This window comes from Lotus japonicus, chromosome 4, assembly GCF_012489685.1.
Source record: "Lotus japonicus ecotype B-129 chromosome 4, LjGifu_v1.2".
Taxonomy (NCBI): domain Eukaryota; kingdom Viridiplantae; phylum Streptophyta; class Magnoliopsida; order Fabales; family Fabaceae; genus Lotus; species Lotus japonicus.
In genome coordinates, this window is record NC_080044.1 from 49,679,391 (window position 1) to 49,699,271 (window position 19,881).

General features: G+C 37.2%; 1 protein-coding gene across 1 annotated transcript; it reads right to left on the bottom strand.

Moving 5' to 3' along the window:
• Positions 1–691: 691 nt before the first annotated feature.
• On the bottom strand, positions 692–18,944 carry LOC130715863 (SNARE-interacting protein KEULE-like). Its single transcript, XM_057566013.1, has 22 exons — positions 18,740–18,944; positions 18,479–18,639; positions 11,200–11,258; positions 9,872–9,953; positions 8,467–8,545; positions 7,728–7,778; positions 7,540–7,636; positions 7,410–7,442; positions 6,647–6,772; positions 6,345–6,536; positions 6,166–6,249; positions 5,983–6,081; positions 5,784–5,860; positions 3,557–3,653; positions 2,702–2,827; positions 2,443–2,538; positions 2,162–2,281; positions 2,010–2,084; positions 1,466–1,656; positions 1,229–1,319; positions 1,050–1,139; positions 692–959 (listed from the first exon to the last, which is right to left on the bottom strand). Exons 2-22 carry the CDS (start codon positions 18,555–18,557, stop codon positions 906–908), a joined length of 1,998 nt encoding a protein of 665 aa, XP_057421996.1. The 5' UTR covers positions 18,558–18,639; positions 18,740–18,944; the 3' UTR covers positions 692–905.
• Between the last annotated feature and the right edge of the window lie 937 nt (positions 18,945–19,881).

Here is a 19,881-nt window from a genome sequence, read left to right on the forward strand (position 1 = left end):
TTAATTGCAATTTTAATAAGTATTTGGGTTTTCCTTTTATTCATGGTCTTCAACGTATTTCTAATTACAATTCTATCATTGAAAGTGTCTCTAAGCGCCTATTGTCTTGGAAAAGGAAGCTTTCTTACCTTGGTGAAATCTTTTCTATCCACAAAAGCTGGTTTGTGTATTTTTTTTTTATGAAAATTGAAATTTAAACTTGTGCTCTCATCCTTATGGGTCTGCTTACTACTAGACCAATATTTTTTTGGTAAGCAGGTTTGTGTTTGATTTCACTAATTAAAATCACTTTTTTAATTTTCTCCCTCATCTATCATAATAAATTTTCCTAATAAGTTAATCAAAATAGTTTTCTAAATAATATGATATCAACTTCAATCTTCTGAAAAGCTTAAAAAAATAAAGAATTTTTTTTTCTATGAATTTTTTTTGAAACATACGCAATCTTGATCTAATAAGATATCAACCTCATTAAGGCCATATCAATTACAAGTCATTCATCAAATTTGCTTATTTAATCAGAACATTTTTTTACCATATCACCACATAAATTTACATGTTATATAACGAGATCAACTGCCACTGATTCATTATTATAGAAATTTAAATATTATAATAATTTTTTTAATTGCATAATAATAATGACTTTTATGACACGAACATTTTATATCCATAATGACCTAACAAGTGCTATCTGAAAATCTCATTTACCATAATTTTTTTAAGAATAGTTTCTCTAACCAATGAAGAATTCCTAGCATATGCACAATATGACATCAGTGGCTCAGCTGAACCGCAGTCAAATGTCAAAAGAATTTGCTAAATTGAGCTTAATAATCTATATTACAACACATTTTTGACAAGCAAGCAGAAGATTATCTTCCTGTTTTCAAGTCTATATAACATCATATCTGGAGATCATCCAATGAAAGTTCCTGTACTGATAGCATCTTCAATTTCTACAAAAGAAAAATAGTATGCAAGGATTGTTATGGTAAATCATAATTTAGGAAACACGCTCGGTTTTGAAAAGGTAAATATTTCAATACCGTAATATATTGTGCAGGATCATCAATACTTGACGAGCCCAGAATAACTTCCCTCCTCAGCTTACCAGAAAGCTTGTGGCAAATCCTAAGCTGATGATTGAAACAAATGTGTCAGACCAGACAAGCAGAAAGGAAAAGTAGTAAATATGGCAATCATTTTATGAAGAAATTATTCCAACCTCAGATCTGGTTGCTCCACCAACAATGAATATAAATATTCGTTGGCCCATCTTCTTGAAATCACTGGATGCATGTTTAAGCACCGAATCGCTAGATGCAAGCAGGAAAAGATGAAATTAAATGTGAGTGTGGAATCATAGGTTCTAGTTCATGAATGAAGTGAAAAATATCAACTGATCTCATTAGAAGCATTTATCATAGCACTGACTCAGATTACGAATGAAAGAAAGCAAAACCTTGAATATCCGTCATCAGAGCCCCTAGGTCGAGCCCAGGTTGGTGTGCGCCTCGATCTCATCGAATGAGCGGGAGGAATTTGAATTACCGGTCCAGCCAAAGATGTTCCATGGAAAGATGGACTTGGGCCATTTATACATGGATAGTCTTCCTTTGGCAGTTCATTTTTGCTCACTTTTTCAATAAGTTCCTGAATGATGGATCATCCACTCAAGAGGCTTAAAAGCTTTATAAGCAACAAATCAAACCATCATATATAATATTCTTCTAAATTAAAAATGCCATCATATGAAAATATAAAATCCACTTTTATTTTCTTAACATTAGAATGAGATTAAAATACATGATAGGTGATAGGAAATAGGTCGAATCTTCAAACAACCAACTAACTAAATCTGGCTGTCTAGACATTAGAAAATAATAAATAAAGGAAAGATTAGAGAAAAAATTTCAACAATAGCCTTACCTATGCTATACTCAGAACAAAATTTTCATAAAATTAATCCATGTTTTATGTGGGAAAATTGTATTAACTTGTTGTACCTCGATAATGGGATAAAAGCGTGATAGCTGCCATGTCTCTTCATCAGAACGATCTTTCCTTGCCGCCCGCTTTTTCTGACAATTTAGAAGAACACTTTCAGATACAAGATAACATTGAAAAATCATATATTTAAGCTAGTAATTACCATTACCTTGTGCATATCAAACTTAAGAGCAAAACCACCAGTCAAGGTTTTTTTAGTCTCAGGTTCTCCCCCAAGCATTCTCAAATTATTTATAGCAATTGCATCCTCGTTTGTCAATTTCGCTACCTGGAAGGCAATTGGAATTTGGAAGATAAAAATATAAATTGCATAGCACCATTATAGGTGGTGGGAAAGAGATTGATAACAGCACATTTGTTCTCTGACTTAGATGAATTAACAAACTGCGAGTGAGAATTTCGGTGGTATCAAGTCTAAAGAAACTACACCTTCAACAAATTCAGACCCTTTTCACCCTCAAACTTCTCAGGATACATGGCTGCAAGAATCATTAACAAGCGTAACTTATTTTCACGACTTGTATCCTGCATAAAAACAGTACTTAAATGAATTTTAACTTGTGAAAAAATAAAAAAGCTCTATTTCTAATTCCACAACCCATTTTCTGTAGTCAAAAAGTCTCTTGTTTTTGTCCACTGACTAGATGTAAGGTACACCTGTTTCATTTCCCATGTAAGAATTACTCACCTCTTTCATAGTCAAAAATTTGATAACATCTTTCATTCCAGCATCTCCAAAAACAAGATCTTGCTCCAGCTGCCCAAGTTCCCGAAGTCCTGATTCCCTGATGATTCTGTTAATTTTTCCTGCAATCTGGATGAAGAAGCTCATCATTTATTTATATATTTACATATATATATATATAACCCATGAATATAGTCAGTACCACTACTACTAAATTTATTTTAAGTTGTTAACACTGAAATCCTAATATAAATCAATTACTGAAGGAAAAACTCAGATATATGATATATGATATATATATATATATATATATATATATATATAATAAGCTTAAGCACAAAAGATAATTTCTCAGTCATCCACCAGCAAGAGTCCTGGTGAAAGCAACAATGTTATGCATGATAACATTTTTTTTGGCTTTTACTTTGGATAAGGGTATCCCCACAGGGCATTGATATGAGAATGACCCCTCAGACACTGGTCAATTGCGCCTGGCCCATATGTGGAGTCCACTAAACGAATCTAGGATAGGCTCTAATACTATATTAGAATTTGGAAGGTCTAACTCTACCCCAAAAGCTAGCTCAAGAGGTGAGGATTGTCCTCCGATGTATAAGGGCTATCTTGGCCATATAGTCAATGTTGGACTTCTCAACAGTCCAACTAATTACTTTACATGCAATTGAAAGTTAAAACATGGTATTACCCAAGAATACAATAATAATTTTCATTGAGGACACCGACACAATGTATAAGATCTACTTCCAAGTGAAGACAGCACATTATTTTTTGTAGAGATAATATAAATCATACATTTTTTGGGCATCATGAATGAATATTAAAAAAAAAAACACTAACCTCTACATGGAGGGAGAGCTTGTCAATTTGTTCACTGTATTGTGGAAGTGCTTGAACCATCTTCTGCAAGTCCCTCGTCGACATTTCACCATTACCTCTAAATGAATTCAAAGTTGTGACAGAAACTAGATGAATGAATAAACATTTCCATCCAATATTCTACAGATCTAGGCTTAAATTTTAGAAAGGCCAACCTATTTCATTAAGAAAAAACGCATGCCCTCTGATTTATTTTCCAATCAAGGAGTCCATCATTTTACACAACAATAGAGACATTAGAGATTTAAAAACAATTTTGTACCTTCACAAAACACCTTAACCTATTAAGAGGTCCTTGACATATCAAACCACTCTATGACCAAGTGATCAAGACTTCAATCTTACTCTTACCATATCCATTATTCAATATAATAAATTGAATTTCAATAAAATCTGTGCATGGTCCATAGGCTGTGCTAACACAGAATTCCTCCAGTTTTAGGAGAGGAGGTCTCGACAGTATAAAATAAGAAAAATACTGAATAGTACAAGTGTACAACTACATATTCTTGAAATTCAAATGGAAAAGACTGAAAAAAGTTGTTGCATTTAATTATATGTCCACTTGTCCATTTACTTTCCAAGTTTGCTTTTTCCTCTCTCCAGCAATGATTATTAGGCGCTAAGAACAACTTTCGTCCTAAAACTTTCTTACTAAACAGAGATGATGATAAAAAAAATTAAATTCAAAACAGAGTTTTAAATAACACGAGTCAGCCGTGCATAATATATAGGAAAATGCTAGAAGGCACGAGCCTTTTGACGCACGAGTATGCACGATGTAAAAAAATGGCATTTTTAAAATTAAAATAAAAGAAAACAGGGGTAAACTAGTAATCGTGATGTTTCTTCATTCCTCACTACATCACAACATTTTTCCAGATCTGTGTTTCAGTGTTTGTGACCATCGAACCACCACCCCAAACAAAGCTGAACTCGCCACCATCAACACCACAACCTCTTCATCTTCCTCTTCATCAACACCATCAACACCACAAATCATGGCTCAATGATGGGGATTTGGAATATTTGGGGTTCACCCATGCTGGATTTGGAAGAAAAAGGTTTCCTTTCCTCATCCTTTTCCTCGTGCCTCGTCCTTTGATGTTTATGGGTCCTCATCTTGGAAGAAAAATGAGAGAAAAATTACTAACTTTCTCAGATTTGGGATTCACCCTTGTTTTCTTGGGTTTCATCTATAAAGCTACTAACTTTCTTAGATATGGAATTGGGTGAGGGGGAGATTGAGGAAGAAACTGAAGAACAAGATGGGGCACTAAGTTTCTGGGTTGTGCTTTTCTGTTGGGGAAAGAGAAAATAGAGATACTGAGATAGTGTAGATTAGAATATCTCTTTCATTAGATGATGGAGAAGACACGTGAGTTGGAATCAATAGTACTCAGATGCCCCATCTTGTTTTTTTTTTTTGAAGCCCCATCTTGTTGTCAGAAAGAGAAAGAAGAGAGAGGAGAGAGAAGATGCAAAATTTGAGTTTCAATAATCCACGTCAGCTCGTGCCTCATCGTGCGTAATCTGCTCGTACCATATAGCAGTTCTCTAATATATATCCCTAATGTGAGATTAAAAAAAAATATATATATATATATATATATATATTGTGCAGAGAGCAATATTGTAAAATCACCCCCAAGGTTGAATGTCTCAAGGGATGTTCTAGAAGAAGTGACAAATATTTCTGCTGGAACTTACAGTCCCGGATGTTAAGTAGTTCAAGATTAAACTGATAATGTGTATCACATAGAGGAAAAAAATTGAAACAATCAAAAAGTATAATGTTTTTTATAGCCTTGGGTGGTTAGTGGAAATGTAACTAAAACATTTGATGATTTGAGATAAACAGCACCATAACACATCATGCACACATACAAATAAAAATAGTATCTTTCCAGCATGGCTAGACATTGAGCACCAAAAACTAATTTCACGAGTTATCAAGTCATAAAAGCCTTTAGTATCTACAAAATTATTAAATTAGTAAGAACTATTAAGAATTAAATTATTAAAAGCCTTTAGAGACTTTCAAAAAAAAAAAGCCTTTCGTAATAATTATTAAATTAGGCTCATGTTTTATTTTCAACATTGAATAAACCAGTATCTACAATTAGTTCGGAATCAACATCCTCTTAGAATGTCATTGATGAAAAGCTCCCAGAAAAGTATGACTCACCTAGAACCATGTTGGATTTGTGCAGCTTTGTTCTTTGAAATGAAGCTGGTCATCTTCTCATGCAATCGTTCACTAGCCTGCCAAGGTCATCAATATCAAAAGTATTCATGTTGCTCATGGGTCAAAAAGTACAGGTGACCCTAAGTAACACACTCTAAAGCCTAAACAATAAGCACTAAACAGTAAGACCAGGACATACATCTGCAATATGTGCATGACGAAGTTCAAGCCATATAGGATCATGATCCTCCAATAGAACCTCTTTCCTCTCTGGTGGACCACCATTCTTGCCAGGAACCTTATAAATACAGTAGATTTACATTAATAAACAAGAAAGTGGACAAAACAGTTTAGAGAGGGAAAAAAAGGAATTTTAGAATACCTCGTGAACATATTTATTTCCCTCCATATTCAACAAATCATGGCACATGGCATCATAAGTCCATTCATGTATAACAGGGGCAATCTAAACATCCAAAATAGCATCTTTATTAAATCAATATGATAAAATCCATTAAAATAATATTACGCGCACATGACCAACAAATAGAAACAGGAAACCTGATCAATAGTTCTATCAATGATGAGCAACTCGCAGGTCTCAGTCTGAGGAAAATTAGGTATACTTTTTTTATATTTCATGAGACAGTCCCAGACACCAGCAGCAAGCTTTGTAGGAATAAGTTCATGAAGAGTAGTCACTGTGGTAGGATCTAGGGACTTGGCAGCGCGAAAGCGAACAAAAGGGAATTCCTGAAGAAAAATTATATTCAGAAGACTTTCAATTGTTTGTTTGAATTACTATTAACATTTTTATAATTTTGTACTTCCTATCACAACGGTCAAGAGCATTGACAACATACTCTTAGTGAAGCAAAAACTGAAGCAATCCGAGTAGCCATAACATTTAAACATGCAACAGCTTTTCGAGCATTCTCCTCATCCCCATATAGCTCCTCTAAAGCCCTCTCATTGTTAGTAATGAATCCCTACATTGACATGACAAAAATCACACAAACCATAGAAATGAGGACACTAAATAATCGAATAATGATGAGAATGAGATTGGAAACTTATAAAAAATTGCTAATCAGCACATTGAAAGTTAGTAAACTTTTCTCAAGGGAAATAACCTCAAGAAGCAGGTTTAATGAATTTTAAGTTCTAACACTATATATTACTGCTTTTTGTTGGTGAGATATTGAAAAGGCAATAACGTGAATGACTAAAATTGCCAATTTACGCACATTACAGGACGTTTAATCCACATATTCCATCGTTGTTCCATTTTTAACTTAATGGAATATACAATTTAGTCCTCATCAGGCCTCTAATTTTGCAAACCCACCCATGACATAAATGTATTCTGAAGAACAAACGCTGTTTGTATCTGCAGAAGGCTATCTTCAACGACTAATAAATTCTAATATGTTACGTTAACTGGAAGAACATTGTCATCTGTCACTTGAATCTGATCCATGGCTATATGGAACTTTACAACATGATTTTGAAACTTCTCAATACTAACTACGGATAGGGAAGTAATTATGTTCATATGAACAAAACTTATAAGTATGACAGACAAGAAGTGAAATTATGTACAACCATATATGACATACCACATACCTGACTGTCAATGGCAAAATACTCCAAATTCATCTGCATAGTGTCAAAGAAGGAGAAAAATCACAATAAGAAAAATGTGAAATTTCTCAGGGCAAAATTCAATTTACAACATAGATTTTAATATCTTCACCTCTCTCAAAGCACCTATTCGAGGCAACACCAGTGCATCTTTCTTAATGTCCATAACCAATTCTCTCGCTATAGGTGAACTAAAGAAAACAAATGCCCTACAAGAACGCAGAGTATAACGGGCATGAAAACCAATAAGAGGAAGTCAAGAAGATATTCCAGACAGTAGATAATACAAAAATCACATACTTCCGGTATAAGGGCTTCCTTCCAGACATGTCTGACAAAAACATTATGATACTGCCGACAAAAATGAAGAGGGAAAGTCAATAAGGAACAATCTATAAAACTCGGTGTAGATTAACCAAAACCTCCATCAAAGCTAAATAAAAGTAACAAGAAAATTAATAGGCAGAAAATATCAGTAGGAGTCAAAGAACAAACTTAAAAAAATTATAACTCAAATTCAAAGCCCAATGAGAACTGTTATTTTATTTTCAAACAAGAGACAGGGAGTTTAGAGTTATACTTCCAATTTCCCAAAATGATTTCTAAACTGCCTATTTATAGACATTACTAACATATTGTACACCAACATCTGAAATAAGCATACAAAACAAGCAGAGAAGCAAGAGGAGGAGTCAGGAACACTGAAAGCAAAATTACTTGAGACATTCCAAAAGAATAATGTCAAAACTCAAAACTATCGGCAAAACAGTCTCTCTTTTTTCCTCCCCAGCATCAACACTCTTAATCTTTCTCACCATAAGTATGTTGAACTTTGACACACAGCCAAACTATTATATTCAGCATGACTCATGAGCAAGGTTAATTTTGTCAGTAGAACTAGCAGAAATCATGAAAAAGCAACCATGACAGACTGCCAGAAAATCAGCCTATACTACTGCCATTACAATCTCAGAGTGTTCTCAAGTTAATTTAAGGTGATTCATTAAAGACACCAAAAATATAGAGAGAGGATATGTACTTCTCTTTTGTTGGCTGGATGAAGTATATAGCATCCATGGTGGGCAATGGCTGCCTTCGCTTGTATATGTCTTCAACCACTACAAAAGAAAAACAAAATCTCATACCATACAAGAAATAGACCTAGTTGTGCGAAATACAAGAGTTTCCTGAATAAATTTCTTCTATTGTCCTCTTAATTAAATCCAAAATGGATAGTTAAGAAAAAAATTAATGGAAAGATAATATATTAAACTTTTAGCTTATGGAGGACGTGTTGTTAAAGTACAAAAGCTTTAAGTTTAACAAGAATGAAAATAATCGAAGTTACATTAAATTTATAAAGATTGCAAAACTAGTATCAAATCTTAAAATTAGCCGGCATGCAGCTAATGATAGATGGAAGAAAAAAGGACAGTAATGAAGCTAGTTCCCTCTGCACGTTAAATTTACGATGGAGAAATGTGATGATATATTAAAGTTCACTTTTTCTTCACCTCTAAGCTGATGTAACTCAAGGCCCAAGTGGAGTAGCCAAGCTTTTATCTTAAAAAAGTATAATTTACTATTTTATACCATAAAGTTAGTTTATTCTTTTTTAAGGGTTATATTGAAACTTTACAATTACAATCTGATTTCATCTCCTTAAACATGGGGAAGGCAACTCCTCTCCATTCCATTCCTTTCCTTTCAGTTTTATTTCACCTCTTTTCTTTCCATTCCATTCACACTGAAAATTCCAAACATAGCCATAAAAGTGTATGCCTCAGAACAACCAGCCTATCAGAACTCCCAATAAATTTCTCAATAAAATAATTACATATACACAAGTCAGTCCTTTAGAATTCATAGGTTCACTTAGTTGTTACTAAGAGACAGTGATATGCTGAAAATTGCCAGTACAAGTTCTGAGTTTCTTTCTATCAATCAAAGACTTCTAAGTTATGAATATTATCAGATCTCTCCCAGAGTTCAAATGTTATATAAGAAGTACTGATTGTATGCATAGTTAACAGAGTATTCATTATAAGCCTTTATTTTTTCCTTAAGACAAATACAAGAACATGTAAACCTTCTTGCTATATCTATTGACTACTTCATCATCTGTCTCACCATCACTCCACAAAAACTCCTTCAGCTGCTTCAAGCTAGAAAAGAAACAAGGACTTTATTCTCTTCTCTTCTAATTTTTTTGGGTGCACTTCTAATATCCAAATTGACCACACTTTACAGACTTTCAATATCTTGAGTAGTGTATATTCAGATTGCAATATTTGGAGTATAAATTAGTTCACTTCAACATTTGAATATCAAAAGAAATCAACAAGCATGGCATAAAATCGAAATCAGAGAAAACTAATGGAAGACTTTTACTGGCTGTGGATTTAAGAAAAATGACAGCTAAAACAACATCCTGCGATTCTTACATGAAACACCCTCATCAGTGATATCGGCCATCTTGCAAGAGTGTGACATTATCTTTACAGTAAGTTTGTCCATTATTAGTACCTGCAGGCAAGCAACCCATGAACCAATACAAGATGGTAAACATGCTTTTAGTAGTTTTCAAGCTTAATTTTAGAGCTGGTGAAAAAAGATAATACGTATTTCTTTTATTGATCAAGATTCAAGAGAAATCCCAATGAGGGTTAGACCTAGAGAGACCCAAGGAAACAAGAATGCATTGAGTATTTCGTGAGACCCAGTAACTCTCCACAGTTACAACAATACAAGTGATACCCTCTCCCTGTCTCCCTTTCAGCTAATTATTCTAGACCTGCCTAACTCACCAATAACCTCTGAATTGACGTAGGGTTATGATCCCCTGGGACTCACCTAGGCCTTCTTTGATTAATAGACCTTAGAAATGACTGGTCTCAGCCTATAACTCATGAGCTAGCTTTTGGGGTAGAGAGGTTTAGCCAAAATTCAAGAGAATATCCTATATCCGATATTCGGAACCCTTCTAAAAATCAACATTACCCTACGAGTCCCCAGTAAAATCAATTTGGCCCTACATCTTTCCCAGTGGAATTAACCTAGCCCCGCAGGCCGCAGCTTTCCCACAAGAAAAATGAGTCCTACAACCTCCATGCTCTAGATGCCCGTTGAGATGTGAAATCAAGTCATCAACTACAAATATGTCCAAAGTATTGTTTATAGAGGCTTGGGCAATCCTTATCGCATGAGCTAACTTTTGGGGTTGAGTTAGGTCTAACCCAAGTTAGAGAATATGGGCCAAACCAATTACAGCAATTTTACCCAATGTCTAAAGCTCTTCTCATGTAGCGTGAGGTGGTGATACAGTGACCCTTTATTCTTTCTTCTTTTCCATAGGGTTAGGGTCTCTTACTTGTCAAAACTCTGATGTTGGCTTCATAGTTTATATTGGTATAGATATATAGAGAAAGCTGATAAATTTTCCAGAACGACCCCATTTGTAACTATGCTAAGTTGCTAACTACCTGCATTCAGATTTCAGCACATATCCAAAGGTCCAACGAATTAAACACACATTTTGGACTTGTGATTTAGCTAATTGACTGTTCTCAGAAGAAGGTAAATAATTGAAAAGATCTGTTAAATCTGTCCTACGACCGATCATCATCATCGTTAACTGAAAAAAAAAAATCTAAAGATTCCTATAATGAAGCTACAAACTGAGGCTAAAACCAACAGAAGGGCAGTTAAATCTGTTTTTATAATAAGTTATAAAATCTGAGATAGATTTCATTCAACTAATTGCACCTTATACCTTCCATGTAGATTTTGAATCCCCTGTTTTTGCTGACCTGAGCATTTCATGTAATAATCCTGCAGAAGTTTCAGAAAACATTGAATAAAATGATCAGAACACAAAGCAATTGCTCGTGGCTAAGCAATATGCTATTAAAATGTTAAAAGGAAGAAAAAGAGAATGAAAAAAGATGCTAGGTTTGCAAAGGAATTACAGACTTCAACTTTTCAAAACATCTTTTGTTGCAAACCCAAGCTCCAGGCCCAGGTTTGGCAACATCTATGCTAGGAGGCCCAAGCCACAGCTGGAGGCCAACATTCTAGAAGCTTAGGATCCCAAAATAACCACCACCTGGTGAGGTGGCAGATTCTCAATGATAAGGAGGGGACCAGTACTATTAGCTAAGGATATATATGTTAGTATAGAGAGAGAGAGAGAGAGAGAGAGGTAGGCAGAAATTGGCTAGGACTTGGGAGAGATAGAGCACTCTCGAATTTGCTCTTTGTTCATTTTCTTCTTCATTTGCTTTCCTTTGTATTACTGCAAACACTGCTTCTGGGTTCATACCAGAGGATTCAGTGCTAATCTAGTATAATCAGTCTCTATTTTCCTACTCTGTTTTCTGGTACCTAACATTGGTATTAGAGCTCCCGATCCAAGAAGGGAGCTGTATGGTGCTGACCCGCGGTGCGATGGAATCAAGAGTGGATGATCTGGAGCGTTCCCTTACTGAGATGAAAGAGGTGGCTCACGAACAGTTCGAAGAACTCCGACGACTCTTCCTGAGTCGCGACCGACGGCGAACCAGGGGGCGTTCCAATACCCCGCGGCATCGGAGGAGCTCACGCGAGCACAACTCAGTCTCAACAGCGAGAACTTATGACGGGTCACGAACCGGGTCGCGTACCGAGTCGCGGACAGCGTCGCGCAGCAGAGAACACCACGAGCACTATCACCACCGGAGCCATTTGCGCGCCGTCACAGGAAGACGAGTGGACATTCCGATGTTCAACGGAAACGACGCTTATGGGTGGGTCACCAAGGTTGAGCGGTTTTTCCGACTCAGCCGGGTTGAGGAAGCGGAGAAGATCGAGATGGTGATGATCGCCATGGAGGATCGTGCTCTTGGGTGGTTTCAGTGGTGGGAAGAGCAGACACCAGAGCGAGCTTGGGAACCTTTCAAACAAGCTTTGTTTCGCCATTTCCAACCCGCACTTATCCAGAACCCGTTTGGTCCTCTGTTGAGTGTGAAACAGAAAGGAAGCGTTATGGAGTACAGGGAGAATTTTGAGTTACTAGCAGCACCCATGAGGAACGCTGACAGAGAGGTGCTGAAAGGAGTATTCTTAAACGGGTTGCAAGAAGAAATCAAAGCTGAAATGAAGCTGTACCCTGCTGATGATCTAGCAGAATTAATGGATCGAGCGTTGTTGCTTGAAGAGAAAAACACAGCTATGAGAGGAGGCAAACCCAAGGAGGAAGACAAAAGGGGATGGAAGGAAAAAGGGAGTGTTGGGGGAAGGTATTATTCCAGTACAGGGGACAGCAAGGGAAGAATTGCAAACTCTTATGTGAATTTCCAGAGCAAAGGGGGTACAGGAAATCAAGACAATGAAGGGAAAAGTCTCCAGAACAAAGGAGGCACTGGTAATCAGGACAGGAAAACAACCAGAAAAGAGGTGGAATGGAGGGCAGAGGTTGACCCAAACTGAACTTCAAGAGAGAAGCAGGAAGGGATTATGCTTTAAGTGTGGAGACAAATGGGGGAGAGAACACATTTGCTCCATGAAAAACTACCAACTCATTCTGATGGAAGTAGAGGATGATGAGGAGGAAGAAGAGATTTTTGAGGAAGCTGAGGATGGGGAATTTGTGCTGGAAGGGAAGGTTCTCCAGTTGTCATTGAACAGCAAGGAAGGGTTAACTTCCAACCGATCCTTCAAAGTGAAAGGGAAGATAGGAAATAGGGAAGTTCTGATTTTAATAGATTGTGGAGCAACCAGCAATTTCATCTCCCAAGACCTGGTAGTTGAACTAGAAATTCCAGTCATTGCAACCTCTGAATATGTTGTAGAAGTGGGGAATGGGGCAAAGGAGAGAAACTCTGGTGTATGCAAGAACTTGAAACTAGAAGTCCAAGGAATTCCCATTATGCAGCACTTCTTTATACTAGGATTGGGAGGTACAGAAGTGGTTCTGGGAATGGACTGGCTTGCTAGTCTGGGAAATATTGAAGCAAATTTCCAAGAACTCATCATACAATGGGTTTATCAAGGGCAGAAGATGGTTCTGCAAGGGGAGCCCTCAGTGTGCAAGGTGGCTGCTAATTGGAAGTCAATTAAGATCACTGAACAACAGGAAGCAGAGGGGTACTACTTATCTTATGAGTATCAGAAGGAAGAAGAAAAGACAGAAGCTGAAGTGCCAGAGGGAATGAGGAAAATTCTGGAAGAATATCCAGAAGTGTTCCAAGAGCCTAAGGGACTACCACCAAGAAGGACCACTGACCATGCTATTCAATTACAAGATGGAGCTTCCATTCCCAACATCAGACCTTACAGGTACCCTTTCTATCAAAAGAATGAAATTGAGAAGTTGGTGAAAGAAATGTTGAATTCTGGAATAATTAGGCATAGTACTAGTCCTTTCAGCAGCCCAGCAATTCTTGTCAAAAAGAAAGATGGGGGATGGAGATTTTGTGTAGATTATAGAGCCCTTAACAAGGCCACTATTCCTGACAAATTCCCTATACCAATTATTGATGAACTCTTGGATGAAATTGGGGCTGCTGTGGTTTTCTCAAAGCTGGATTTAAAATCAGGGTACCACCAGATTAGGATGAAAGAAGAAGACATCCCTAAAACAGCTTTTAGAACCCATGAAGGGCATTATGAATACCTGGTCCTCCCTTTTGGATTGACAAATGCACCATCTACATTTCAAGCACTCATGAACCAAGTGTTGAGACCTTACTTGAGGAAGTTTGTACTTGTTTTTTTTTATGATATCCTCATTTATAGTAAGAATGAAGAGCTGCACAAGGATCACTTAAGGATTGTCTTACAAGTGTTGAAGGAAAACAATCTGGTTGCAAACCAGAAGAAATGTTCTTTTGGTCAACCTGAGATAATTTATTTAGGACATGTCATATCCCAAGCAGGAGTTGCGGCTGATCCTAGCAAGATTAAAGATATGCTAGATTGGCCTATTCCTAAGGAGGTGAAAGGATTAAGAGGGTTCTTAGGACTCACAGGGTACTACAGAAGATTTGTGAAAAATTACAGCAAACTAGCACAACCTCTAAATCAATTGCTCAAGAAGAATAGCTTCCAGTGGACTGAAGAAGTCACTCAAGCTTTTGTGAAGTTGAAGGAAGTGATGACTACCGTTCCAGTTCTTGTTCCACCCAATTTTGACAAACCTTTCATTCTGGAAACAGATGCTTCTGGGAAGGGACTTGGAGCTGTCCTTATGCAGGAAGGAAGACCAGTTGCCTATATGAGCAAAACTTTATCTGACAGGGCTCAAGCCAAATCTGTTTATGAAATGGCAGTGGTTCTTGCTGTGCAAAAATGGAGACATTATCTCCTAGGGAGCAAGTTTGTCATACACACTGATCAGAGAAGCTTGAGATTTCTAGCAGATCAGAGAATAATGGGAGAAGAACAACAAAAGTGGATGAGCAAGTTGATGGGCTATGATTTTGAAATTAAGTACAAGCCTGGGATTGAAAACAAAGCAGCTGATGCTTTATCCAGGAAGTTGCAATTCTCTGTCATATCCTCAGTCCAGTGTGCTGAATGGGCAGATTTGGAAGCTGAGATATTAGAGGATGAAAGATATAGAAAGGTTCTGCAGGAGTTAGCCACTCAAGGGAATTCTGCTGCTGGTTATCAACTGAAGAGGGGAAGATTGCTATACAAAGACAGAATAGTTCTCCCTAAGGGCTCTACCAAAATTCTCACTGTTCTGAAGGAATTTCATGATACAGCCTTAGGAGGCCATGCTGGAATTTTCAGAACCTACAAGAGAATATCAGCTTTATTCTACTGGGAAGGCATGAAGCTAGACATTCAAAGTTATGTACAAAAGTGTGAGGTGTGTCAGAGGAACAAATATGAGGCACTAAATCCAGCAGGATTTCTTCAACCACTCCCTATACCCTCTCAAGGTTGGACTGATATATCCATGGATTTCATTGGGGGCCTCCCTAAAGCCATGGGAAAAGATACCATACTAGTGGTAGTAGACAGGTTTACTAAGTATGCACACTTCATTGCATTATCTCACCCCTACAATGCCAAGGAGATTGCTGAAGTATTTATCAAAGAAGTGGTAAGGCTACATGGTTTTCCCACCTCCATTGTGTCTGATAGAGACAGAGTATTTCTCAGCACATTCTGGTCAGAGATGTTCAAACTAGCTGGCACAAAATTGAAATTCAGCTCTGCATACCACCCTCAGACAGATGGACAAACTGAGGTGGTTAATAGATGTGTTGAGACATATCTAAGGTGTGTAACAGGGTCCAAACCAAAGCAATGGCCCAAATGGCTGAGTTGGGCAGAATTCTGGTACAATACAAATTACCATTCAGCCATCAAAACCACTCCTTTCAAGGCTCTTTATGGGAGAGAACCACCTGTGATTTTTAAGGGGAATGATTCTTTAACATCAGTAGATGAAGTGGAGAAATTGACTGCTGAGAGGAATCTAATTCTAGAGGAGCTCAAGAGTAATCTAGAGAAGGCACAGAATAGAATGAGGCAGCAGGCCAATAAGCACAGAAGGGATGTTCAATATGAAGTGGGGGATCTGGTTTATCTGAAGATTCAACCCTATAAGCTCAAGAGTTTGGCCAAGAGAAGCAATCAGAAGTTGAGTCCTAGGTATTATGGACCTTATCCAATTATAGCAAAGATCAACCCAGCTGCCTATAAACTGCAGTTGCCAGAAGGAAGCCAAGTGCATCCTGTCTTCCATATTTCCCTGCTCAAGAAGGCTGTGAATGCAGGAGTTCAAAGCCAACCATTACCAGCAGCTCTTACTGAAGAATGGGAACTCAAGGTCGAACCAGAAGCTATTATGGACACCAGGGAAAACAGGGATGGGGACTTAGAAGTGCTAATCAGATGGAAGGACCTACCAACATTTGAAGACTCATGGGAGGATTTCAGTAAGTTGCTGGACCAGTTCCCTAATCATCAGCTTGAGGACAAGCTGAGTCTTCAAGGGGGGAGAGATGTTGCAAACCCAAGCTCCAGGCCCAGGTTTGGCAATGTCTATGCTAGGAGGCCCAAGCCACAGCTGGAGGCCAACATTCTAGAAGCTTAGGATCCCAAAATAACCACCACCTGGTGAGGTGGCAGATTCTCAATGATAAGGAGGGGACCAGTACTATTAGCTAAGGATATATATGTTAGTATAGAGAGAGAGAGAGAGGTAGGCAGAAATTGGCTAGGACTTGGGAGAGATAGAGCACTCTCGAATTTGCTCTTTGTTCATTTTCTTCTTCATTTGCTTTCCTTTGTATTACTGCAAACACTGCTTCTGGGTTCATACCAGAGGATTCAGTGCTAATCTAGTATAATCAGTCTCTATTTTCCTACTCTGTTTTCTGGTACCTAACATCTTTGAATCAGTTCATCTGCTAATATAAAGGAAAAAAACAGTGTGCTGGATATGGTGTGTGTAGGGCATGTACATTGTACAGTAATAGAATGATTTCTCAATTCTTTAAAAGACAATCAAAATCATTTGGAATATTTTTTCCATCTTGTAATCTCCCTCCTCCTTTTATTTCTGGGAGACAAAAGTAGAAATACATTCAAAGAAGAAGTGTCCTTTTCTGATGAACCAAAAAAAAGTGAAAGAGAAAAAAATAAAGACAACTTTCAAATACACACAAACTACATGAAATGTTTAGTTATTACAGCACATAAACAATATCAAATGCCCTTCTCTCTTTCCTAGATACTCGTCACAAATATCTGGCAGTTAGATGGTGTAAATATAAATCGCTGCAAGTCACAGAATAAAAGAAGCACATGGTACCAACATTTGGTGAGAGAGGTTTGTGTGTTCAGCCAGGGACGGAACCAGAAAACATGGATGAGGGGATCGAAATTTTAACACTATTAAGCTATGGTTAATTAGAGAAGGCAGTATAAAAATTTTGAGGGGCGAATATAACATTTGTATCCCATTCTATTAAAGAAAACAAATCTGGAGGGGGCAACTGCCCCATTTCACATTCACATACACTTGGGTCCATCCCCGTGTTCAGCAACCAGCGATAAATTATTAGTGAAATCCTATTATGTTCACTTTATGTTGTTTTTTTTGGGGAGGGGGGGTTCTTGGACTAAAGGAGACTAGCAAGAAAAAATAAAGTATGCAAAAGAGTTCGGAACATAATCATGCTTCCAAGTGCACACCACAGAGGAGTCTAAAGTCCATATTCTAATTCCGTTGAGGAATATGGGAGAATCAAGCCAAGTTATCCAAAACTGAAAACGTGGAGCTTCACTGAGATAGTGGCATTCCTCAGATATTAAAAGTCGCCAATGGTTCCTATTTTAAACATCATAATAGAAGAAACCTTAAAGATCATTTCAGTCAGCCATATCTCCAGAGATCTATGAATATTATAACTAAGCGTACTAGTCTAATCTACTGTCCAATACTTAAACATATCCTTCGTCAATTAGCTTCTACATTTAGTAACGCAGAGCACCATATCCAACACACTAGCATTAACTTCTAATTTCTTGCAGCTTGGGTAAAAAGAAATTTAGTGAAAATGGAGCAATTTTCATCCCAAACAACTCATTCTTGCAAATCCCTTTACAATCCACACAAAATAAAACTTCTGCAGATTTCCCCTTACAGCAATTGGAGCTGTGTTGTTCAGTATCACCTACCGAGACAGGTGCCACTGGAAGTAAGCTTCGCATTTCAACACACTAGCAGATAAATTTGTGCTTTGTCGTTTAGCTGATAAACCTCCCAAAACAAAACAAAAAAACGTGCACCAAAGACAAAATCACATTTGCTTTTGCTGAGATCAGAACCAGTGTGCAACAATACACGCAAGGACAAAATGATAAACCAATAAAACTAAGACATCAATCAACCATGAGCTAACAACCAAAAGCAAGAAAATAAAGCTTATACTAACTAGATCATCGATGATGCTCGGAGTGAGTTCAAGTGTTCAAGGCTCAGAGCCAATCGATGAATCAGGAATCAAAACAAAGCAATTAGATTAGAGAGAGAGAGAGAGGGAGAGACTTACGCTCACGGCTAACTTGTTTGAGGCTTTTGTATTCGCCGCCATAAGAGGAGGAATCGGAATCCGACATGGACATGGACATGGTGACGGTGGCGACGGTTACGGCGGTGATCGATCGCGAGACGGAGGAGATCGGCGATTGATCGGAAACCTGGTCGATGAAGCTGTGAATGATGAAATGGAAACGGTTAGGTGAATTTAGAATTGACTTGAAAGGTGAGATTACGGGAAAGGAAGAGTTAGTTTTAAGGAGAAGATGATTACCGCGGAGAGTTGAATGGTTGAAGGAAGGAGATGGGGGGAAGAAATTTCGCAGAAGCGAAGTGGACCGATTGAGGACGAGGTCAGGTCCTGAGCCGGCACCGCTGAACCGCTAGTGGGCTCCACCCCCTAACGCCAACGCATTCCGTTCACCCTCTCTCTTCTACACAACTGCTTTCTTTCTACCCAAAGCTTCGCTATCGTTGAGTTTCATCCAATTTAATTTGTATTTGTAGTACTTTTTTTAAATTAAATTAAAATGCTATGGCTGCTTGTTTTGCTTAATTCATTTAATAGGTTTCCGTTTGCTAGCGTTGGATGATTGGCCAATATTTACATGACATGTACTTTCTTTTCCTTTTAAGGTGAAAATTTAATAAATATCCATTAATAGATTGTCTAAGTGAGAATTTAGATATGCTGAAAACAGAGGTCTATCTAGTTATATGAGACTCTAGTATACCAATTTGAAGGTGTTTTATTCAATTTCACGAAATAAAGTCTCTCAATAAAAATCATCTAAAACTTATTAAGAATAGCAAGTTGTAATACAAAGTACACATCTAAATTGAAGAAAAATCTTATCAAGAAAAATCTCATAAGCTCCTATAATATATGAGGTCCAAGTCTGTTGTATAGGACTCTTTCTTATCTTGGTTCATTTACATTAGTCTAATATCATTTCAATCATTTAAAAATCGGCTTAATATATCATAAGGCCCTTGTAATTGTAAAGGGAATCAAATCCAGGGCCTGAAAAAGTTTTGCATCAAATTGGATCCCTATAAATTTTTTTTTAATTCAATTAAGATCAAAGTGTGTCAGCCTTCAATTTTATCTCAATCATCAATTCCACGTGGCTTTTATAATTTTTTTAATTAAAAAAATAAATAAATAATTATTTTTAATTCCAACTCAATAATTTAATCAGAAAAAAAAAACTTAATAAAATCCCTAATTTAAATTAAATCCCTAATCTAATAATCCATAACCTAAATAAAAACCTAATCTAATAATAACAAATCTCAAATCTTATCTATTCATCCCCAAATTGAACCCTAGTCATCTTCTTCTGTTTCACGTTGCCAGAGCCCACACACACCACCTTTTTCATTTTTCTTCTCCAACCAAGGCAGCACAATGAC

Excerpts from the sequence above, each read along its gene's own strand:
- LOC130715863 (XM_057566013.1), bottom strand. The coding sequence starts at position 18,557 with ATGTCCATGTCCATGTCGGATTCCGATTCCTCCTCTTATGGCGGCGAA. Across the intron at positions 8,546-9,871 it reads CACTGATGAGGGTGTTTCAT|TGGTTGAAGACATATACAAG; the intron begins GTAAGAATCGCA and ends TTTCTTTTGTAG. Across the intron at positions 3,654-5,783 it reads CAAATCCAACATGGTTCTAG|AGGTAATGGTGAAATGTCGA; the intron begins GTGAGTCATACT and ends GAATTCATTTAG.